A 24,827-nucleotide genomic window follows, 5' to 3' on the forward strand; every position below is an offset into this window, starting at 1 on the left:
TTGTTGACCAGTTCTTGAACAAAGGCTTGGTAAGCTGGACAGAAAGGCTTCTCAAGTGTATGGTTGTCTGAGTGATGATTGTGAGAACCTGTGCCTTTTTTAACGTGGCTGATGAGGAAACCCTCCTACACGTTCAGTGCCTGCCAGACAGACTGATAGTTGAACTGTTTGACCGTGTTGTGATACACCAACCATTGCCTTAAAGTCCTGAAGTGGGACTTGAATCTGGAGTGTCTGAGCCAGCCATTATGTCACAGACTTTCCGGGGTGTAGGGAGTTCCAGTCACTCGGTTTAATTGTAGAAATGTTGATGTTATTAATGACAGTACAGTCTGTTGATAGACTCATATTAGTGGACTACCTGTAAGATAAAGATCTGAAAAAGTTTCCATAATAATATAATCATGAAGCTCGAGGAACAAATCTGACATTTCATCCCAACTTTCCTCTTACAGATGCTCACTGACCTGCTGTATATTTCCAAAATATTTTTTCTTTTGGTTTTAATTCCTTTCATTAAATTTGAACTAATCCAATGCCATGTACCTAAGATTGGTTGAAGGTAAAATCAGAGCAACATGAAATGTCCCTCTTCCACAGGCTGAGAAGGTACAATGAAGCAAATGGCTAAGCACTGATTCAGAGAGAAAATATATTGAACCGAACCAAGTCACTAAAACTGTCTCCCTTGTTTGACACAATGGCTCTTGCTTCTTTTTGAACAGAACTCAAAAAAAGGTATAATTAATAGTCTGGGCCATGGATACCAGGCTTACAGAACAGCACAAGAGGTAGATAAATATTTTATAGAGCATTCTCTTTGAAGAAAATGGATTGAACTGTCTGTGGAGAGGGGGCCAGGCCGTCTGAATTCACAGTGGGAAAAGTTAACACCAATTGTTCACCTGACCTGACCCTTCTAGTACCACTCTGTTGGAGGTGCCAACTTTCAATTGAGACATTAAATCAGACTGGAATTGTCCCGATTCGCCAGTTAACCCTTGATCAGTACCAAAAAAAATCACACCATTTGTTCTTTACTTCATTGCTATTAGTTGAATCTTGCTATGTGCAGAGTGTCTGGCACAGTTGTGACTACATTCTTTATTGGCTCTAAAGTACTGTCCTGACAATTTTTTTGAAAAAAAGGCTTGTAGCCAGCATTTATTGAGAAGCTGGTGGTGAGCTGCCTTCAGGCTTTTGCCTGGAACGTTGATTCTCCTGCTCCTAGGATGCTGCCTGACCTGCTGTGCTTTTCCAGTACCACACTCTTGACACTGCCTTCTTGAACCACTGCAGTTCATGTGGTGTTGGTTGACCCTTGATCCTGTTAGAGAGGGAGTTTCAGGAACTTGACCAGCAACACTGCAGGAACAATGATGTATTTCCAAATCTTAATGGTGTAAAGCTCTCTGGCAGGTTCTAGATTTGTTTATGGTGCTATACAAACATAATTCATAATTCTGTCTTTGTCAAAGAGCTGAGTCTATGTTTTCCTGCAGATTTCAGTTTTCCCTTTTGAGCTAATTGACTAAACCAAAGTGTTGTATTTTTCATTCAGGAAAAAGGCTCATTGTAAAGGAAGTCATTCCCATTGCTCAAGAAGTCGAGAGGTAATGTTTAATTTAAGATATTGGTCTGATTTTATAAATGGCCTTTTTTTAAAAAAAAAGTTAATGTTTATTTCTGTTCTATTAGTGATATGAAGGGAGAAAACATGTTCTTGCAACAAATATTTCGGGTTTGGAATCTGCTGCGTGATAATGTGGTGATGGATACAGATGAAATTATAGTTTTCAGAAAGGAGTTGGATAAATATTTGAAAGAGAAAACATTGATTGGTTTGGGGGAAAGAGTTGGAAGAGTAATCAACTGGATTAATTTGTGATAATGGTGCAGTCTCATGGGCTGATTGGCTATTATGAGGTCATCATTTGGAAAGAGTTACTGTTGAAGTTGCTCCGTCCAATCTGGGTGGAGAGTTGGGTGTTCTTGCACAGGGTCCTGACAGATACAAATGTGTCTTCTATAGCTGCTGCTGATTATAGTTATGCCAAACTAGTTAATATTGTTTGTTTCTATTGCTTTAATGCCATAAATTACATACTTTCTTTTTGTGAGACAAGTACTTCTTGTTACCCATTGGAGAGTCTTTATTCTCTACCATTGGTAATAATACAGACCCTTAGCCTTGTAAAGGAGGATTGGTGACAGTGAGTGAACTCCTCTACATCAGGGAGACAGGACAGCTTTTTACGGATTGTTTCAGAGAACATCTCTGGGATACCCGCACCCACTAACCCCACCGCCTTATGGCTGAACACTTCAACTCCTGCTCCCACTGTGTCAAGGACATGCAGGTCCTGGGCCACTTCCATTGCCAAACTGTTACCACCCAATGCCTGGAGGTGGAAAGCCTCATATTCTGCCTTGAGATCTTGCAACCATATGGGATAAATGTGGATTTCAACAGCTTCCTCATTTCCCCTGCCCCACATTATCCTAGTCCCAAGCCTCCAACTCAGCACTGCCCTCCAGACCTGTTCATCACTCCCTCCTCTGACCTATCTCCTTCTCCCTCTCCTTCATCCATCTATTGCTTTCCCAGCTACCTGCCCCTGAACCCCAGCCCTCTCTCATTTATCTCTCAGCCCTGACCGACAAGCTTCATTCCTGATGAAGGGCTTATGCCCGAACTGTCAATTCTTCTGCTCCTTGGATGCTGCCTGACCTGCTGTGCTTTTTCAGCACTACACACTCAACTATGAGCTCCAGTATCTGCAATCCTCACTTTCTCCAAGTACGGCACAGAGAATGAGACTTGTAGAGGTGTAAATGATCATAGCAGAAGGAAATCAGCCAAAGCAGCAGAACCTCCAGTATCCTAGGAGTGTGACAGGCAAAGTTAGGGGAGTAGAAGGGATACAGATGCATGCCACTGGCACATTAGCAATAGGAAACCTGCCCTCCCCCAACCCTCCTGGCGATTCCAGCACATCTCCTGCCGCTTTTCTACAAACAGGGACAGATGTGAAACCAAATCAGGAACAGGGTTGTGAGGATTACCAGCACCAGGATTATTTTGTGTTCATGCTGATGGTGGAGAGTTTCACTAACTAGCAATAAAATCTGGCGCTGTTTGTTCTTCACCACCTGCTACTGATGAGAACTCCAGAAAACCTTACCATCCATGAACAGAACGGATAATCTGAATTCTCATTTAATTGAATGGTCTGAGCTGTAAACCTTAGCAAAACGTGCAGTAGAGAATAATGTTTTCATCCTCCTCTTGTTTAACTATTTGACACTTTGACCTCCTACACTTACTCCAAGATACCAGCAACAACAAAACATTGCATCACATCTCCACTGGCACAATTAGCCCAGGCATGAAACTGGTCTTATTGCCATGTTCTTTGTGATCTCATCATCATATCTCCCACCTCCAGTCAATGGCAATATTTTCCAATACCAATATTTTTATGGTTAATGTTTGAGAGATAAATCAACAATTAAATACCAAAATCTCCTTTCATGGTAAGTTTTATTTTTCTCTCCAGATTTCCTTGCTGTTATTTCCAGAAGATTCTATCTTTAATTCCAGGTCAATTATTTCAAGGCCTCAATCTGGGTCTCCACTACCTTTTTATACATAAGGGATGGAAATGACCTCTCCTCTGCTGTTTTCTTCTGTGTCTCTGTGTGTGTCTCTGTCTGTCTCTGTGTGTCTCTCTCTCTCTCTCTGACTCTCGGTGTCTCTCCTTTCTTTTCCTTCACCAAAGACAGCAATCCTCCACAGAGTTAATGTTGCTGACCTTTTCCTCACAAGCTCTCGCCGCCACTTCCACCTGTCAGTCTCCACCCTGGCTCATTAGATGGAATCGCAAGGTCATGGGTTCAAATCTTACTCAGAAATTTCAGGCTGACACTTCCGTGCAGTGCTAATGGGGCGCTGCATTTCTGGATGAGATGATAACCTCTTGCAGGTGTGAACAATTCTTCTATGGCACTACATTGAAGAACAACAAGTCCCTGGCCAATATTTATCCCACAATCAGAATCTCATATAAAGTAGGTTGTCTGCCCATGATCAAGTTTCTGTTCATGGGAGATTGCTGTGCACCAATTAGTTGACACATTTCCTAAATTGCAATGGAAGCAACACTTAAGAGTACAGTCAGTTCTGCTATAACGCACATTTCTTCAACGTGAATTGGCTTTACCACAATTGAAAATTTAGACAGTTATTTGTAGAAGATTAGCTTTCCTTACCTGTATTGGTGATAACACGATTCTGGTCCTCTAGGTTTACATGGCGTGGCTATTACGTGATTTTCTTATGATGCTAGATCGCACAGGAACAGAGCTATCACGTTATATCCAAACAGACAGTACTTCATTAGTTGTAAGCTTTTGGGATATCTGGTAATCACTAAAGATACTGTTTAAAAAACAACTCCTTTTCTACCTGACCAGAGGTTCAGATGATTGAGATCGCAGTTGAGAAGAGTCAGTTAAAAGCATCAGCAAGTCTGGAGCTGTGGGTCTGGCCTCCCAGTCCCAGCTAGCTTCCTTGTCCAGGTTTTGACTGTAAGACCCAGTGTCTATATTGTGAACAATGGTTATAATCCGTTCAAAAAGGGAGCTTGTTACCCTCCGGTTTGGGAACTGGTCTATTCTGAAAGGGAAAGAACAAAGAAACCATTGACTTTCTACTGAAGCTCAATTTAATTATTCAAACAGGCCTTGTTTCTTGTTTCTAGTACGCATTCCCAATTCACAGCTGTGTTGACTAGTTCAGCATTTATTGCCCATCCCTAGTTGCCCCTGAGAAGGTGGTGGTCAGCTGCCTCTTTGAATCACAGCAGTCCATGTACTGAAAGTAGTTGCACAATGCCGTTAGGGAGGGAGTTTCATGATTTTGATCCAGAGACACTGAAACAATGGTGATATTCCCAAGTCAGGATGCTGAGTGGCTCAGAGGGAAATTTGCAGGGGCTGGTGTTCCCAGGTATCTGTTGCCCTAGTCCTTCCAGATGGTAGTGGTCATGGATTTGGAAGGTTCTGTCTGAACTGCTTTGAGTTACTGCATTGCATCAGCCACTTTCAATATCAGGATTCCACAGCTGCAAAGGAATGTTTATCCAAAACTGAGTTGTTGCTTTTTTTCATTTTTTTAGAACGGGATCCAGAATTCTGCAGTTGATATTGGAGAAATGCAGCTCGTGGCCAACAGGTCAAACCAGGAGGTCTCGTTAGAAAATGAAAACAACAATCACAGCATTGGTCTTGGAGGAATGGGTTAGTATGTGTGGAGATCTGTTTGAAAGTACTTGAGATCTGGTTACAATACAGGAGAAGGCAAGGAAGTTCCTTTTCTCAATAGTGACAGCTGAACCATGAGTCCAAATGAATGTTACTGCCACTTACACAAAATAATCTTTTTACCACTGAGTGCAGGTGGTGTTCTCCATGTTTGTTTAAGTCACCTGGAAAAAGTGATATTCCCAACGTTCAGGAGTTTCCATGCTTAAAAGAGAAATTCAAGTTTATGTGACTGTGAATTCAGGAATAAATAATATTTCTAACGGAAATTTTAAACTTTTATACAGAAATGCTGAAACCGCTTCTATGAAACTCACTAAAGATTTATAATTGTTTGCTTAAATTTGAAACCACAGGCTTGAGACTTTAAACTCTTAAAATAATCTCAAAAAGAACTTCAGTTTATTTTAAATAATATCTGTACATTTCATTGTGCTTTTTAATGTTAAAAAGAGTTGTTTTAAAGCTCAGCTGTAGCAAAAATGTTCTGTGTTAATGAAGTGGTTTTGGCTTGTTACGAGTTCTCTGTAACTCCCACTCTGACTTGTTGCAGGTAATTCAAACCGCACTGAAATGGAAATGGCCTCCAGTGAGTCAGCAGTGACAGAGACTGGGAGCGATGAGATCTTTGTGATTTCGACTGGTCTCAGTCTGCGCAACTTACACTTCTCCAGCTTTAAAACAAAGGTACTTTGAAGATATTGGATGGAGGATAGAAGTTGAATCATCAGCTTATGAAATACTGAACTTAACGCTCTTTGTTTTCAAACCACCTTTCTTGGGCTATACTTTTAGCTTCATTATGGGGATGTTAAGCGTCACTGGTATGGCTAGCATTTCTGCCTGTCCCAAATTGCCCATTCGGAAGGCAGTGGTGAGCTGTCGTCTTGAACCACTGCAGGCTTTGGGGGCACACATCCCTCATTGTACTGTTATGAGGGAATTTTAGGGATTTGACCTAGTCAAATGGGACTAGGTCAGATTGGGATGGCTGGTTGGCACAGATGAGTTGAACTGAAGGGTCTGTTTCTGTGCTGAATGACTCTAAAAGTGATAATGCCAAGTTGGGATGGAGTCTGGTTTGGAGGCAATCTTGCTGGTGGTGGCCCCACATATCAGCTGCCCTTGACCTACTTGATGGTAGAGGCTATGGGTTTGGAAGGAGTTGTTGAAGGAGCCTTGGTGAGTTGCTGCAGTTCTTCTGTCTCAAGTTCTCTACCTTGTCCTCCACCACCCCCCAGTTGCCCTTCCTTAAAGTCTGTGAAGGTTTCTAAAATCTAAACGTCCCACTACCAAGGTCAGTATTTATTTATTGTCTCTCATCTATTATTTAAATTCAATCTTTGGGTGTGGGAGTCTATGGTCAAGTCGACAAATTGGCCACATTGAGGCGATGTTATGCATGAGTGATTTTGCTTGGGCATTTACAAAATCAACTTGAACCGAAGAGTCCATTTCCATGCTGTGTGACTCTGACTGTAGATTAGTTTGGAACCATAGTCATGTATTGACACAGACCTCCAAAGGAAGACAGTCTTCCACCCCTTAAATAATGATAACAGCTCCTAATGTCCAGGTTCTTGAGTTCTTGATTCATCTTGAGTATTTTGTGGCAGAACAGTATAGTGCAGGTAGCAGCAGTGCTGCCTTTGAGTCTGTTCAAGTTTAATTGAAGAGCAATCCAGTTACTTCCAACCGCTCCTCACTCTTCAGCAGATCCCTTTCAATTTTTACCCTTCAGGAATATTCAATTCCCTTTCAACTGCTCCCAATAATTCTGCATCCACCACCCAAATTTCTAGCATTTCCCTTCAAAATTCAGTTCACTTTTTAAAATTGATTGAAACCAGTGATGTTCAGCAACAGTTCAATATGAACATTTAAACCCTGTTATAATATTTTGAGAATGGGTAAAAGATAAATCAAATTGAAGTGAAATAATTATTTGAGAAGTAGGTGAAGTCTAAAGAATGGATGATTAAAAAACTGCTTTTAAAAATGCAATCCTTGGAGAGAGCAGATAGGACCTTGTCTTGCATCACGATTTGTGCTGAAATTCTGGAGGTGTCTCAAACCCCTGATCTGCATTGGATTATTAATCCAGGATCATAGTTTCAGGAGCTCACACATTTTGAACATCCTTTCCTCATCTTGCCAATAGTGATGGTTCACTACTCCATGAATTTTGAACCTATACCTCGGTTCAATAAATGTTGATGCTCAGAGAGCCGTGCAGACAGGATGGGCTGAATAGTCACCTTCTGCACTACACAATTCTACGAGATTCTGTGATATTTAACAGAAGGCTCTATGCCTCCTCGGTGACAGATATTACAGATATTTATAGCTTTTTTGTACTTTAAAATGTATAGACACTAAATAATGGAACTTGCTATTCTTTAAATTAGAGTAGATATTCTGTAATTTTCATAAGAATATTTGTTACGTTCAGTATGAGGTATGGTTCATTGCCCTAAACGGTGCCAACTCAAGTCACACAAAAGTGCATGGTTCTGATGTTGGCATGACAGCTGGTGAATGTTTTGGTTTGTAATAATTGTCTAGACAAGTAAGCTGATGGGATTATCTCATTTTCTGGAAGGAAAACAAAGATTAACAGTGCGTTTCTGTTTGGGATCAGGACCTCCTGCCCAAATGTTGTATTACAGTGAGTACAATAACAAAAACATGCATTTAAATAGAGCTTTTGACATAGCAAACATCGTAATTTGCTTTAGAGAAGAAATATTGCACAAAATTTGACAGTTAAGGAGAAATCGGGACAAGATGATGGGAGTCTGACATCCAGGCAGTTACCTATCTCAATGAAACTCCCAGACATGGCTACAAGAGGGTTGCTGCAGACTTTTCAACCCATGGATAGAGTCATTGCTGCCCTGTAATATTCTGGGCCTAAGTTTCAGATTTTCTGTCTTAATTGTTTTTTAAATTATGAAGAAAAATGCAGGATTTATTAATTTCTTATCCAGAGATTTTTTGTGCCCTTTGAATTAAAGGCCCATATAATCATCTACATCTATTAATTATTAGGTACTATTATACACTACATTGAATCATAGATTCCCTACAGACTGGAAGCAGGCCATTTGGCCCATCATGTCAACACTGACCCTCAGAAGAGCATCATACCCTTTCTTCTCCAATCAATCAGCTTGGGAGCCAGCAATCTTTCCAACCGGAAAATCCCTGTCAGTGAACATTCCCCTTTGAGCAGGTGAACTGAAGGTAACCTGATTTTACCCAGGTCAGCCAAAAACACAAAATATGGACAATTGCCTTCTTCAGAACTGAAATTCAGTACAAACTTTCATGAGAAAATCTGACTAATAGGATAGAATGCCTCAGCCTCATAATCTAAACAGCAGTATTAGAGGCTGCTTAAAGCAGCATTATCCGTTTGCAAACTCTCCAGCTGAGTTGGTGAGCTGCAAAGGATCCTGAGTTCCCAAACAAAATGGTGATGGATTCCCATTTGAAACTAGGAGATTGCCATTCCCTTATAACTGCACCCCCTGAGATAAGTTTCTTTTTAAAAATATGATGTGAAGGTGCCGGTGTTGGACTGGAGTGTACAAAGTTAAAAATTACACTACACCAGGTTATAGTCCGACAGGTTTAATTGGAAGCACTAGCTTTCAGAGCGCCGCTCCTTCATCAGGTGATTGTGGAGTATAAGATCATAAGACACAGAATTTATAGCAAAGTGAATTGAGGGGTGTGTAGGTTAAGTTATTTAATTTTACATTAGGATTACTGCTTGGCACAACACTGTAGGTCAAAGGGCCTGTTCTGTGCTGTACTTTTCTATGTTCTATTATAGTGTCATGCAACTGAAATGATATATTGAAGAAACCTAGCTTGCTGTTAAGTCTTTCATCTTTTTAGAATGGGTTGCAGATTTCTGTTTTATTAGTCATAGAATTCCTACAGTATGGAAATAGCCATTTGGCCTAACAAGTCCAAACCGACCTCCGAAGAGTAACCCACCCAGACCCATTCCCCCTACCCTAATGCTCTACATTACCCCTGACGAATGCACCTAACCTACAGATCCCTGAACACTATGGACAATTTAGCATGGCCAATTCACCTAACCTGCACATCTTTGGACTGTGGAAGGAAACCGGAGCACCCAGAGGAAAACCACGCAGACACTGGGTGAATATGCGAACTCCACACAGACAGTCGCCCAAGGCTGGAATCGAACCCGGGTCCCTGGCGCTGTGAGACAGCACTGACCCAGAAGTTCTTTTAAGTCACCTTCTCAAGATAACTTAAGGTGACATCTCGGCTCAGACAAAGCACTAGAGTTGTGAGGTCAGAGTCTGTCTGTATCCCAATCTTGAGTCAGATTGGTTTTATTTCCAAAGTGGAATTTACAAATTATTACATGAATTGACTGCCTGCAAATTGTGCATCTTTTGAGCAAAATAGAATGTATCTGCAAATAGAATTCTGCAAATACAAATTCACCCCATAGACGTATATGAGTGTGTGTGCGTGCATGAGAGAGAGAGAGAGAGTGTTTTGAGCAAAATAGAATGTATCTGCAAATAGAATTCTGCAAATACAAATTCACCCCATAGATGTATATGAGTGTGTGTGCGTGCATGAGAGAGAGAGAGAGTGTGCACGTGAGAGTGTGTGTGTTTGCACGTGTGCAAGCTTTGTAAAGTGTGTGTGTGTGTGTGTGTGTGTGATGGAGTATAAGCCTGTGAGAGGGTGTGTGCGTGAGTTTGGCACTCGTATGTATGTGTCTGAGAGAAAGCGTGTCTGTGAGAGAGGGTCTGCGCGCGTGTGTGAGAGTGTGTATAGTGTAGTGGGGTCACCTGTACTGGGACATGAACCCAAGATCTCGGTTGAAGCCATCCTCTGGGTTCTGAACTTGGCTATCAGCTTCTGCTTGGCCACTCTGCATTGTTGTGTATCCCAAAGTCCATCTTGGAAGATGGTCACCTGAAGATCTGAGGCCAAATGTCCTGGACTGCTGAAGTGTTCCCACAACTGAGGGAACATCCCTGTCTGGTGATTGTTGGTGTCCATTCATCTGTGTCGTAGTGTCTTCTTGGTCTCGACATGTACCGTGTCTCAGGGCATCCTTGCCTGCAATGTATGAGATAGACAATGTTGGCCAAACCCGTGAGTACTAGTCGCGTACATGCTGCGTGTAATGGTGGTATTTCCTTTGACACTCTGACACGTCTTGCAGTGGTTGCCGTGACAGTGTTGTATGGTGTTGTGGTTGATGTTGTCCTGAAGGCTGGGCAGTTTGCTGTGAACAATGGTCTGGATAAGGTTTAGCGGTTGTTTAAAGGCAAGAAGTGGTGGCATAAGGAAGGTCTTGGCAAGGTGCTGCAAAGAACATGGCATAGTTTTTCAGCTCCTGGGAAGTACTGGACAATGAAGGGTACCCTATCGGTTGCCTCCCATGTCGGTCTCCTAAGGAGGCAATTACGGTTTCTCGCTGTGGCATGTCAGAACTGGCAATCAATGAGTTGAGTATTGTACCCTGGTCTTATAAAGGCCTCCTTGAGCACCTTCAAGTCTCCGTCACATTCCTCCTCATCCGAACAGATCCTGTGTATGCACAGGGCTTGTCAGTAGAGGGTGGCTGTTTTAATGTTTAGGGTATAAGCTAGAGAAGAACCAGTCTGACTCAAGATTAGGATACAGACAGACTCTGAACTCACACCTTTAATGCATTGTCTGAGCTGAGAGTCACCTACTGTTATCAAACGTTAAGTTATCTTGAGAAGGTGACTTAAAAGAAGTTCTAGGATTTACATATTAATGAACTGAAACTGGTCATTCATTCTGAAAGATGAAAGCCTTAACAGCAATCTAGGTTTCTTCAATATATCATTTCAGTTGCATGACACTGTAATCTTTTGCTATAAATTCTGTGTCTTATGATCTTATACTCCACAACCACCTTATGTAGGAGCAGCACTCCGAAAGCTAGTGCTTCCAAATAAACCTGAAGTTGCGTGATTTTTAACTTTTTAAAAATATTAATTCATGGCATGAGGGCGTCACTGGCTAGCCAGTATTTATTGTCCATCTCTAGTTGCCCTGGAGAAGGTGGTGGTGAGGCACCTTCTCAAACCACCGCAGTCCTTGGTGAGTAGGTATTTTAATCCCAAAGCACTTTAGAACCAATGAAGTTGAATCATAAAGGTACTGATCTACTCTTCCAGTGGTTAGCCCTGAGATCTTTTAGGACTACCTGGAACAAGCTTGTTGAGTCTTGGTTTAATATTGCAACCAAAAAATTGCATGTTGCGCATCCTCACTACTATGGTGTCAGCCTGGAGTTTGCACTGAGGTCTCTGGAGTGGGACTTAAGAGTCATACAGCATGGAAACAGGCCCTTCAGTTCAATTAATTCACACCGACCATATTCCCAAACTAAACTAGTCCCAATGGCCCATATCCCCATTAACCTTTCCTATTCATGTACTTATCCAAATATCTTTTGAATGTTGTAACTGTACCTGCATCCACCACTTCCTCTGGCAGTTCATTTCACACATGAACCACTTTGTGTTTAAAAAAAATTGCCCCTCAAATCCTTTTCAAAAATTTCACCCTTCACCTTAAAAATATGCCCCTTAATCTTTAACATTCTCACCTGAGGTAAAAGACCCTTGCTATTCACCTTATCTATGCCCCTCATGATTTTATATACCTCAATAAGGTCACTCCTCAATATCTTATGCTCCAATGAAGAAAGTTCCAGCCTAACCAGCCTATTTTTGTAACTCGAGTCCTCCATTTCTGGCAACATTCTCAAATCTTTTCTTAACCCTTTCCAATTTAATACCTTTCCCATAACAGGGTGACCAGAACTGCGCACAGTATTCCAGGAAAGGCCACACCAATGTCTTTTACAACCTCAACATGACATCCCAATTCTTATTATCACTGGTCTGAACATTGAAGCTGAACCCATCACCCAAGACTCTGTGGCACATAGCTGCCAGCATGAATCCCTAACAATGTTGGGATAATGTTGGTGTACCTCTGCTGAAATTGCAATCTGCTGATCTGGGCAATTTTAACTGCTCCAGAGACTTCCTGAGACAGATGTGGAGACCTTCCAAAAAGGATGGGTAGTATTGAGGAAAAAGAATCACAATGATTGCAGTGCAGAAGGAGCCCATTTGGTTCATGTGCATGCTCTCTGAGAGTCATTTAATTTGTCACGCTAATCTGTCTCGACGTATAGCCCTGCAGTTTTTTTTAGTGGCATTTATCCAGTTCCTCTTTGAAGGTCACAACTGAATGTGTATCCAGCATTTTTAGAGTAACTGCATTACCAGCTGTAGTCACTTGCTGCATTTTACGAAAATGAAATCCTTGTGTTGGCTTTGGTTAACTCTCCCTATCTGTGTAATGATCTATGGTTCTAAACGTTCAAGGTGTCTGTGTTTCTGTAGTTCCTGCATCCTGATATTTACTTTTACCACCATCAGTGGCTGTGAGTTCATCATGCCGAGGTTCTAAGCACACTAATTCCTTCCTGAACCTCACTGCTCCTCTAGCTCTTCTCTTACAAGATCATTTTGAAACATACCTGTCAGTCAGTGCTCTATCAGTGGTGATTCTGTGGCCCTCTCCCAAAACCAGAAATAAGCAAAATCAAAAGATTTGGTAAGAACATAGGTACATAAAACCAATACAACCCAGGAACAGACCCTTCAGCCACCATGTCTCTGCTGGCCAAGATGTCATTCTAAACAAATCCCATCTGCGTACACATAGTCTGTATGCCTCTATTCATGTATGCCTGTTCATGTCTTTGTCTTAATGCTTCTTAAACATTGCTATTGCATCTGCTTTTATCGCCTCCCACCCTCTGTCTGGAAAAAAAGAGCACGCATCAACATCTCCTTTAAACTTTTCCGTCTCACCTTGTCCCCTTTTTTTGCTCTTATTTCTGTTAGAAGCCCTGTTACACCTTGCACAAAGAGACGTAATTGATTTTTGTGATCTGAATATTAACCACCGCTGAACAACTTGTCTGATCCTGAAAAAAGATCTAGTATTTGTGAATGTTGATAAATGTCTACTAAATTGATTAATTACTGGATGTTTAATTATTTAAAAATAAATAATGTTTGTTTATATTTCATTTCTACCGTAACCTTCCATCTCGGTCCTGATCTTTCAAAAGTAATTTGTTTATAACTGCTTTCACTTCCTGGTTGATCACCTGTGGGAGCTCTTTAATATGATTGACCAATTGGACAACTTGATTTGATTAGATTAGATTCCCTACAGTGTGGAAACAGGCCCTTCGGCCCAACAAGTTAATGTTACTGAAAATCCCAAATAATGTGAAAAATTGTTGCATTGCCAGAAGTTGAAGATCTGCCTCATTTCACAGCTGACTGCTAAAATCTGGGCAAATAGCTCAAGGTGTGGCAAGCTGTCAAATTTCTGAGACTTTGAATGTTTAACCACATTTTAATACAAGTGCAATCTTAGAGTCTCCAACAACAATTAGCATTAAGTTCAGCGATAAAGGTAGATGCACAAGACTGTGCTGGCCTCTTTTGTACATTGGAATATACCTGCTTGGATTCTCTCCAATTCCCTTCACCACAGGTCCCCAAGAGAAGCCCGACAAGTCCATCTCTGGCCTGTGATTGGCTAGCTCCAGATCTCTTGGTTTCTGAAGGAGAGAAGCCACGGTTGGTTAAAAGAGGTGATGGTGGAGGAGCCACCCCAACCCAGCAGCACACCTGGAGTGACCAGAACGTCCATGATGTTTTGGGGCCATTGCCACAACTGCCAAGAGATTGGCGTGACTGGACAAATACAAGTTCATTTACAAAACTGGTGGAGAATTGCGTGAGTACATCTAAAGTCAGACCTGTTTCAATCATGAAATCTGCCAGATGATGAAATTTGGCAAAATATGTACATGGAATGTAATTCACTCCAAATAGAATTGGAGAAATTAAAGCCTTGTAGGTAGGGTGAAGGGCCAGCAATTGTTTGCAGTAGCTATGGTCCAGTTGAGTACATCACTAGTGAGGCAGCAGTGCAAGTGTCCTTACGTTGACCGAGTAGTATTTGCAGATAATTTCCTAATTAACCTGTTCAGAGATGTTACTGCACACCTCTGGAGAAGGTGGAACTTGACTCTAGCCTCTTGGTTAGAGGAGAATGTGTAATCCATGTTACACAGAGCAGTGAGGCTAATAATTCATTAGCAGTGTTAGTGATTTGAAGCAAAGACCACGTCAACAAGTACGAAAAAGTTAGATATTTGGTTGCAGGAAAGGAAAATTTAATAGAATTTCAGATTGAAATAACCACCTATTTTCTCAAGAGCTGAGGAATGGACAATAAATGTTGGCCTAGCCAGTGATGTCTACATCCTGCAATTTTTTAAAATCTGCTTTTTCAGAAAGCATTACAAACTTAATGGCTGAATGACCTTTCTGTTCTATAACCATTGTATGAATCTATCCGAGGCAAGTAGATTCCCCAAATCCTTTGCAGCCAATGGAATACTTTATGAAGGCTGTGTTATAAAGTAGGGAACATGTGAACCAACTCGTGTATGGGAAGTTCCCACAGAGAGCAATTAAATAATTAGCAAATAATGTGTTTAAAATAATTTTAAATTATGTTGGTTGAAAGATAAATAATGGTAAGAGAGAAATCTCTTCTGTTCTTTATGATAGTGCCATAGGTTCTTTTATGTCTCCCATGCTGAATGGAAACTCCATTTCAGATGCAACACTTTTGACAGTGCAGCACTGTCTCATTATTACACTGGAGTGTCAGTCTGTATTATACTCCAGTCTCTTATCGTGGGGCTGTTAGGTAATGGCAGAGTAGTGTTGTACCCACTGAGACTTGGCTGATCTTTGTTATACTTAATGTTCATCATCCAAGGATAAGCAGATTTTTGTGCAGTACAAGTTTAATATGGAATACAAATCTATTTATAAAATCATGAAGATAGCAAAAGTTTGCTTCACTATTGCCCTTCCTTTTATTTCATGCTTTAAAATTTACGCAGTGTACTGGCAACTCACCAAGTGACCACTACATTGAGAACAAGCGGAAAGTTGTGTCTGATATGCGGTTGGCAACAGAGTTGGAGCAAATATATGATTCTTCAGGAAGTGCTGCTTCTTATCCACTTACTCAATCTGCACACAGCCATCGTAGGGTCTTCACAGGCACCAACCTGAGAAGAGCCTGGTTTGGAAGCCCCTGCTTTGGCTACCGGTCAAATGCATGTCACCACAACGTGGGCATGACCACTAACTGTGAGGACCATGCATGCCAGCAGCCAGATCCACAATCTGTGCCATCTAATCAAGGGCCAAGGTTCTTCACAGAGAGCTGTGTGTCAAACAACATCATCAAAAGTCTTCAGACTGACTCAACCAAAAGCAGACGTCTGGCAAATGAACCAGATCGAAAAACCTTGGCAAAACCAGTTTTTGTCTTCTCAGAAGCGAGTGAAGATCGACAACCTTTGGTACAAGCTCTACATCCTGCTGGCCTGTCTGGTAATCTAGCTCCATTTGAGGATGTTACACTTGACAAAGTTAATAATGCTTCAGATGTACAGGAACTGAATCATCCAATCAATTTAAAGTAATTCTAACTTATAATTCTATCCTATGGATAAATTTTCAAACTTCTCATATCAACATAAAGGAACATAACTGATGCCCAAAAAGGGCAAAGCTGTATCTCGCTGATGGAGACAAGTGCGGCTGAACTACCAGAACACAACCACAAAAGTGATGACCTACCTAATTTCCTGCAATGCATGTCAGAGGTGTACAATGAATTACTTGATGTCAGTGGTAAAGTACTGTGTTAGGACAATAATGTTGTGGGAAGAGTCTTCAATTTTTCATTGACAACTGGTTGAATTCTCTTAAAACAACTCAGCTTGTCAGAAATGAAACAAGCCATATCCTGAAGTGTGAATCTTATGTCTACTTTGACAATACTTTTGTTAAACTGCTTCAGCTTTCCATTTAAAAAGTGATAAAGAAGTCAGGATTACAGATCTATATTTGACTTGAGCTAAATATGCAAACTGTACACCTGAATCTCACAACTATGTTCTGCACAGCTTCTCTGGCTAGTTTTGTTTTTCTTGATAAGTGAAGACAACTTCAAATCTGGATATTAGTTTGCTCACCGAGCTGGAAATTTTGATTTCAGATGTTTCGTCACCATACTAGGGAACAGCAGTGAGCCCCCGGTGAAGCGCTGGTGTGATGTCATTTCTGGCTCTTTTGAGGATGATAGATGCGATCTAAGTCGATGTGTTTGTTGCTAGAGTTTGAGTTGGAATGCTATGCTTTGAGGAATTCTTGTGCGTGTCTCTGTTTGGCTTGTCCTAGGATGGATGTGTTGTCCTAGTCAAAGTGGTGTCCTTCCAGATCAGTATGTAAGGATACTAGTGATAGTGGGTCATGTCTTTTTGCTGCTAGTTGATGTTCATGTATTCTGGTGGCTAGTTTTCTGCCTGTTTGTCTGATGTAGTTTGTTACAGTCCTTGCAAGGTATTTTGTAAATGACGTTCATTTTGCTTGTTGCCTATATAGAGCTTTTGAGTTCATTAGCTGCTATTTGTGTGTTGGTTGGTTTGTGGGCTATCATGATGCCAAGAGGTCTGAGTAGTCTGGCAGTCAGTCATTTTAAGAGATGTCTTTAATGTAGGGTAAAGTGGCTAGGGTTTCTGGGCGCATTTTGTTTGTTTATTTGGGTTTGTTGCTGAGAAAGTGGCAGACTATGTTTATTGGGTACCCGTTATTCTTGAATATGCTGGATAGATGATTTCATAGTTTCACTGTGCTGCAGTGTGTAGTGGCTCATTGAAATAATGTCCTTTAATGCAGCTTCATTTGCAGGTGTTGGGAACAATTGTAGTTAAATATTTGGTCCAGAAATGACATCACCAACCCAAAAAAAACCTAAACAGATAACACCAGTGCTTCAGCAGAGGTTCACTAATGATGTAACCTTCCAGCTCAACGAGCAGACTCACATTCAGAACCACAAGCTGAAAACAATTTTTTTTGAAAATTGTTAAACTTCAAATCTCTGTCAGAGAACAACATGTTTATTCATGAGACTGAAAATCCTGCCTGGTTTGTATGAGTAGGACAGTTCTGGAAAAAAAGCTACAACTTTCAGTGCAGTTTTTTTAAAAAAGTGTATTAAGACCTTTTTGAGGAGGTGGAATTCAGAGAGAAATGACAACAGGCAGTTGATAAAAGGAAAACTGATTTCATATGTCACTTGTGAATGTTCACTAGTAACTGATGGGCTGTAGAGCTGTCTACAAACTACTCCATAGGGAAATATTTGTCTCATTCTTCTAGTATTGCTGGGTCTATTCTCTCTATCTCAATATTTGCAGATCTTTGAATAACACAATGGTGAAAACCAAACTGTAATCAAGGCACAGGACATAATGTTAAGGCAAGATTCAAATGAATGATTTGGCATCCTCAGGTTATAACTTATTTGAAGTTAACTATTATTGCTTGTTTTCATTTTCATTGAAATTTGTAATTTTGACTGTAATTTGTCTCAAATCAAGTATCAAAACTGAAGTGATTAGATTGTAAACACATATTTTACATATGACTGGAGTTTTGTTATCCTGTGTTGGTGAAAATCCACATACTTGGCACAGAGTGCCAGATGGACTAGGACTAAATCAAAAATTGCTGGAAAATCTCAGCAGGTCTGGCGACATCTGTGGAGGGAAAGAGTTGTTAACAGTTTGTGTCCAGTGATCCTTCCTCTGAACTGTACTAGGACTGAACACCAAACCTTGTCATCAATGAAAAACAGGGCTCTAAACGAAAGGCACTTGTAAATTATTGTTTTAATTGTTAAACCGCAGTCTTCTTGTTGCGTGTTTCACTTGCAGTTTTAAAAAGTGAATGGTAATAAAGAGTTGGCTTGTAGATAGTTAAGTGTCCTTTTCTCTTTTAATACAATTTTCATTTGATGGGTTAATGTGATGATAGAATAACTGCATACAGCCCAGTTAGTGTTTTATTCTCTCTCTCGATTCTATACTCTAGTCCATAACTCCTGTGAAAGGCAAATTAGTTTTATTGTATAAACTCTATGTTGCCTTGGAATAGAACAGCACACAAGGCCATTTAGCCAGCTAGGTCTGAGAGCTCTCCAAATGTGCTCCAGTTCATCCCATGGCTTTCTCTATTTTCCAGCAATTTTTCCCTCTAATTTATCCAGTATCCTTTTGAATGTTACTACCAAATCTCCATCCAGCATCGTATGACTTTTTAAACAGTATTCAAAAAAATTCTTCCAATTTCACCTCTGGTAAAATGAGCTATATTAACTTAACTATTATTTAGTTACAACCTCTCTTGCGAGTAGAAACCCTTTCTCCTGATCTCTCCAGAAGCATGAAAGCTTTTTATATTCCATGACTAGATTCTCTCCTGATTTGAGATCAATCCCAGTTTCTCTCTATAATTGAACTCAGGGGAACAAATAGTAGATTCCACTGTAACATGTCCCTTAATTCAATAACTATTTCATCCTTATGAAAAAGAGTTTTAGGTCATTAATTACTTATTGAGGTCATTCAGATAATAGAAACTCTATTTCCATCATGTGATGGGAACATGGTACTTGAGCTGCAAATAAATTTTTCATTAAGTACCTAGAAACTGCATCAGAGGGGATGGGTAAGAAGCTATTATGATCTCTTACATCCGTACAACAACTGATCATCTCTCTTGAACCTGCTGAAGCACTTCACCTACGTTAGTACATCAGTGCCAAAAGTTAGTGAACAAGATCCCAGGTCTGGTCGCTCTGTTATTGTAAGATTATCATTAAGCTGGAGGAGGTTGAGATGAGATTTACCATGATATTGCCAGGAATGGAGGTTCACATTATAAGGAGAGACTGGGACTTCTGTCACTGGAGCAGAGGAAGTTGAGGGGGTGACCTTAGATGTTTATAAAATCATGAGTATAGGATGGTGGATTTCAAGACTAGGGGGCATATTTTTAAGGTGAGAAGAGAAAGATTTAAAAACAAGGCAATGGCAATTTTTTTTTTAAACATGGTTGATTCATGTGTGGAATAAACTTCCAGAGGAAGTGGTGGATGCAGGTAGTTACTTTTAAAAGACATTTAGATAAGTACATGAATAAGAAATATTTGGAAGGATATGGGGCAAGCACAGGCAGGTAGGACTAGTTTAATTTGCATCAGTATGGATTAATTGGACCGAAGAATCTGTTTCTAATAGTCAACGTCATACGGCAAAGAACTGAGATCAATGAAGTCATTTTGTAATGTTGTTGGAGGAAGAAAATATTGCATGTTCCCTTCCTTTTATTCTTTTCGGATCTTTAAATGGTCTATTAGTTGATAAATGTTTTATGCACCTTTCCTTATTGTGTCTTACATAGAGTGTGCCTCACCTGTCCAAAAACGTCAACAGGGCAACCATTACCTCCACCATACACATGCTTGCCTAGTTTAATTAGCATAACTGCAGGAGACAGTGTACTAAAGAAGTGGTTGAAAAGGACAGTAAACATAATGGTGTATACGACTTTGCAGCCTCATTTGAATACTAATGAAGTAAACAAATCTAAAACATGTCCTTAATAGTACAAGCGATTGTTTTGTGCTAACAGTCTGATAGTAATAGGCCCATTTGTTAGTCCTGGAGACCTAGTTATAACTCTATTATCTCTGTGACCTCTAAGTAATTCATGACCTACAGCTAACAAGGACAATTTTGTTATTACATTGAGGCCACATTATAACCAATTTGTTAATCAGTCCCTAAATGAATCAATTTATAATTAAACAAAAGCATTCATAGCAATAAAAGAACTGTGCCCATCACTGTCAACTGTTGTATTAAGTTTTTTTTCCATTTTGACAAATTTTGAAACAAAGGGAGATTAACATTTGGAAAGGGAAGAATATGATTTGAACCAAGTCCACGAATCACAAACAGTTTATGATTAGTCATCCAAGATGGAGGAAGGGAAAAATTTCTGGCTGCAACAACTGCTCGTTTGAGGTATTTTAGGTGTTGGATTCCAGGAGTAGCAATTACTGTTTTGGAGGCTGTTGCATTGTTTTTGAGCTTTGGAAACAAAAAGTCAAAACAACAGCAGTTTTAAGACAAAGGAAGCACATGTTGAGGTCAGTGCAGGAGAGGGAGAGAGGGAGAGGGAGAGGGAGAAAGAAACTGACACCACAAAGTACCTCCACAGTTAGCGCCTTTGCTGTTTGAATTCATGTATCACTGGACATCAGAGTGCATCTGGGAAAATTAACAGTGAAATTCACAACTGATATGGAATGAACTGCCAGAGGAAGGGGTGGAGGCATTTGGATGGGTATATGAATAGGAAGGGTTTGGAGGGATACGGGCTGGGTGCTGGCAGGTGGGATTAGATTGGGTTGGGATATCTGGGCAGCATGGACAGATTGGACTGAAAGGTGTGTTTCCATGCTGTACATCTCTATAACCTCTATCCACAGCTTCCAAAGCACCACAAGACACTTGGAAACCCCGATTCGAGCTCCTTAATTGGAGGCAGTGTTAGAACTTCTAATAAAACCCGAATAGATAACTGTGGAAGTGGTGGGATTCATACAAAGGAACAGAAGCCAATAGACTGAATTAAGATAAATTAGCAAACAATAATGGACAGCACTCCACAGACAAATTACTCAGTAATGATGTTTCACCTGAATTCCTTAGTGGACCTATAAAATGTTCACCAATAATTTGTCTTAGAGAATCCTAGAATCCCTACAATATGGAAGAGAGCCATTCAACCCAGCAAGTCTGTACAACCCTTTGAAGAGCATTGCACCCAAACCCAGCCCCCTACCCTAACTCCATTATCCTGTATTTAGCATAGCTAACTCACCAAGCCTGCACCTCACCTGACTCTCATTAGAGAATTTAGCATAGCCAATTCACATAACCTTTTACTTGGTCCATCTTATCTGGTCTCCTCTAAGAAAGCATAAACCCCTTTCTCTATGTATCCCACCAAACCTTCCCTGAATTTTTAACATCTCCCTCAGGTAATCTTTCACTCTCTACCAGTTTAGGATGATGTTGTTTCCCTGTAAATTTGGTTATAGTGTGTTCAGGACCACTTGTGCCAGCTACATGGCTTGAAGACCAAGTTGGTCTACATTCTATCTGAAAAGTCCATCATCTTAGTTTTCATTTATATACCTTACAATCATCCACCCACAAAGGAGGCATTAGTCAACTAAGTCAGAGGGGGATACACTTCACAGATCATGCTGGAAGGATTACCATCTGAATGCCCCAAATGTATCAATTGAAAAGCAGCCTTTGCAATCATGACCACTTCTCATGAGATGTGAAGCACCATATAGAATACAGAATAGACCACACATTGCCTGAAAAGGCAATGAAAATAGGTTGAACAATCATTTTAAAAGAAAACTTGATGCATTTACTTCAAAGAGAAAGCCACAGGTTTATCAAGAAAGAATAGGGGAATGCAATTAAATGGATAGCTCCATTGAAGAACCAGCACAGGTGTGGTGAGTCAAATAGCTTCCTACACTAAGAATCTATGAAAATGCCAACACAAATTAAGTCAGTCAGTCAGTCAGTCAGGGACGTTGCACCATATATTCTACCATTTGGTATTTCTACAAAAACCAATTGACTCTGTTTGATATTGACCATTGATCTTTCCACTGATGGTGCACCAACTTTAGATGCCTTCATGATTGTGCTGGCAAGTTCACTGTCCTTGTTAATGGATACTAAACTCCTACAAAAAGTCAATGCAGAATCTATTGATATAGATTACCCTGCACTAAACTCATTTGGAACATATCATCCATCCTCACAAACTGAAGACGTCCAAAATCTATGAAGCTTGCTGCCTTTATTTTATAAATCAGTATTGAGGATTGTCTGTTCCATGGCTACTTACAGAAACACAAGTCACACTTGTCATCAAAACTGAAGTAAAAGAAGAATTTTGCCTTTAAAATGTTCACACACATTTAACAAGTTTTTTTTTAAAAAAAGTGAACTTTCACAACACTAACATTGAACCAATTCTGAGTCATCTGCAAATGCTGGATTTATGCATTTAAAAGTATGCAGTTTTAATATTTAACAAAACATCAACTCAAATTCATTCTGACCTGAATTCATTATTTTGGAATAATTCAGTTCATCAAAAATGAACATCCAAGGTATCCCAAGCTGAAACCAGTGGTCTTACTTCCACCCAATGCTTTTACCTAAATGTAGTGACTTTGTGTTTTATTGCAGATAACTAATAGCTACTGTAGAAACTCAATTTTTGACATGAATATCTTTGAATTCATCATTTGCTACATAACTGAGAAGATCCATTCATCACTCTCTCTCTTGGGAGGAGGAACAAAAATAAACCAGGTATAGTTATTATTTCTGTCGGAGATGCAGCAACATAGCATTGTTAAATGATCTGCAGCCTTGCTCAATAGAAAACATTGATATGCCTTTGAAACAGTCACATTGACTGCATGATTAAAAGAAAAGGTGGTGGTGATGTGTTCTTAAACCAGTAGCAGAGAAATGAAAAATGCTTTCAGAGATTCCAGTTGCACATCCAGAAGTAAAGACAACCAACAAAATGTTTGACTCTACTTCCTTTAGTAGGAATTAAAAATGCTACAAGAAGCCAACCCAGAAAAATACTGGATTTGTAAGTTTTAACACTACACATTTGTAATAACATACCATGTATTGTTCTGATTTCCTCTGAAAGTCAGCTGATTCACATTGAATGACCATGTCAGAAGAAAAATGCAACATAAGATTTTAAAGATAAACAATATACACAACAATTTATTGAGGCAGAAAGTTTGAAAAACTACAGCCAAAAGCTTATTTGCAATTCCAAGACAGAAAAAAAAAGTTTGATTTTTGCTCAAAAAAATTAATGCAGTAAAATATAGTACAAATTTATGGAACACGTATATATCTGAGATTGGAATTAAGTCAGATCTGAATCCCTTTGGAATTCCTGGCCCACATTATTAACCATGTGCCAGTCATTGATACAATTGGTACAATGGAAATAATTTGCACAACCTAGCTCATTTAAATGGTTGCTTTAATTCTGAATTCAAAGAGGGATCTTCAAATTGAAACTTTAATTGTCTGCACACACATGCAAATGGTCTAATTATAGGCCCTTAGCACAAGTCAAATAGGGATTCCCTTGTCATAAGCATACACTAACCAATTAAGTGAGCTAACCGAAAGGTCAGCTATGTTCAGAATTAAATGCTTAAAAATTGGGTCATGGGTTTTGATGGGATGAGAACAATAGCACAAAATATTTAAATCATACCTTCAATTTCAGATTTTTAAATCTACACTTCAAGATTAACTTCTCAATTAGTAAATCACATAAATACAGATTATTTTGGGTTCATACATATGCAGACACCATCCTAACTTGGCACTACATTCATTATTCCTTGGTCAAAATCTTGGGATAGCCTCTCTACTAGCACCTACAGATGGACTGCAGTGAAGAAAGGCAGCAGCTCAGCCCCACTTTGTGGGCACAGAAAATGCCTGAATTACATGAATTAAGAAATACAAACTCCCTCAAAATTAGCATTCCTCCTAGAATGCTTATCTACTAGTGCCCAACCTTTGTCTCATACAACCTTGCAAACAGGTCTATTTCAGAATCTGAGGATATTGCCAGATTTGGCAGGGGGAAAAGTACGGTTAATACAGAGGAAGGCATTAATAGTATTCAAAATGGACATATAATTGATAGATGAAGTTGAATTTGGATAAGGCCGAGGTGTACACTGAAAGAATAAGCAGCCCAGGATTCATTGAATATTAAGTGACAAAATGGATAGTGGAGCAGCGAGAACTGCACAAATTATTAGAAGTGGCAACATAGATTAATTATGCCATAATGAAATAAGCAAACCAAGCATTGGGGCTCATACATACACGGATAACATTGAAAATCAGAAAAGTTGTGTTAAGCCTGTATGGAATTTTGGCTACACTTTTACATTTTCCTGTGAACAGTTCTGGTTTCTGTTTTATAACTTGACTATAGAGACATGAGAGAAGGTGAAAACGATTTACAGAATGTGAGATGATATCCATCAGGAAAGATTGGATAGGTTTGGTTGCTCTTCAGAGAGGAAAGAAATTGAGGGGTGACCTGACACAAAGGCATTTAACATCAAAAATTGGCTTGACAGACCAGACATGAAGAGGATTTTCTCAGATGGATACTCCAAAAGCAGCAGCCATAAGAAACTAGTCACTAGTGAACCAAATTGGGAATTCAGGGGAAAATTGTTTACCCAGAGCTAAGTTAGAATGGGGAATCTGCTACCACAAGGAGGGGTTGAGGGAAACAGCAGACATATTTAAA

General features: G+C 39.9%; 1 protein-coding gene across 2 annotated transcripts in view; it reads left to right on the forward strand.

Moving 5' to 3' along the window:
• si:dkey-112e17.1 overlaps positions 1–24,827 on the forward strand; it is a 74,145-nt gene that overhangs the window by 30,840 nt on the left and 18,478 nt on the right. Inside the window, exons 3-7 of one of the 2 annotated variants that reach the window (XM_043715442.1) lie at positions 1,562–1,613; positions 5,181–5,301; positions 5,879–6,012; positions 13,957–14,202; positions 22,697–22,822. In XM_043715442.1, coding sequence (XP_043571377.1) covers positions 1,562–1,613; positions 5,181–5,301; positions 5,879–6,012; positions 13,957–14,202; positions 22,697–22,822 — 679 coding nt within the window. Of the gene's footprint in view, positions 1–1,561; positions 1,614–5,180; positions 5,302–5,878; positions 6,013–13,956; positions 14,203–15,385; positions 16,711–22,696; positions 22,823–24,827 lie in introns of those variants that run through there. The other variant, XM_043715441.1, reaches the window with a different exon arrangement.

This window comes from Chiloscyllium plagiosum, chromosome 25, assembly GCF_004010195.1.
Source record: "Chiloscyllium plagiosum isolate BGI_BamShark_2017 chromosome 25, ASM401019v2, whole genome shotgun sequence".
Classification (NCBI taxonomy): Eukaryota; Metazoa; Chordata; class Chondrichthyes; order Orectolobiformes; family Hemiscylliidae; genus Chiloscyllium; species Chiloscyllium plagiosum.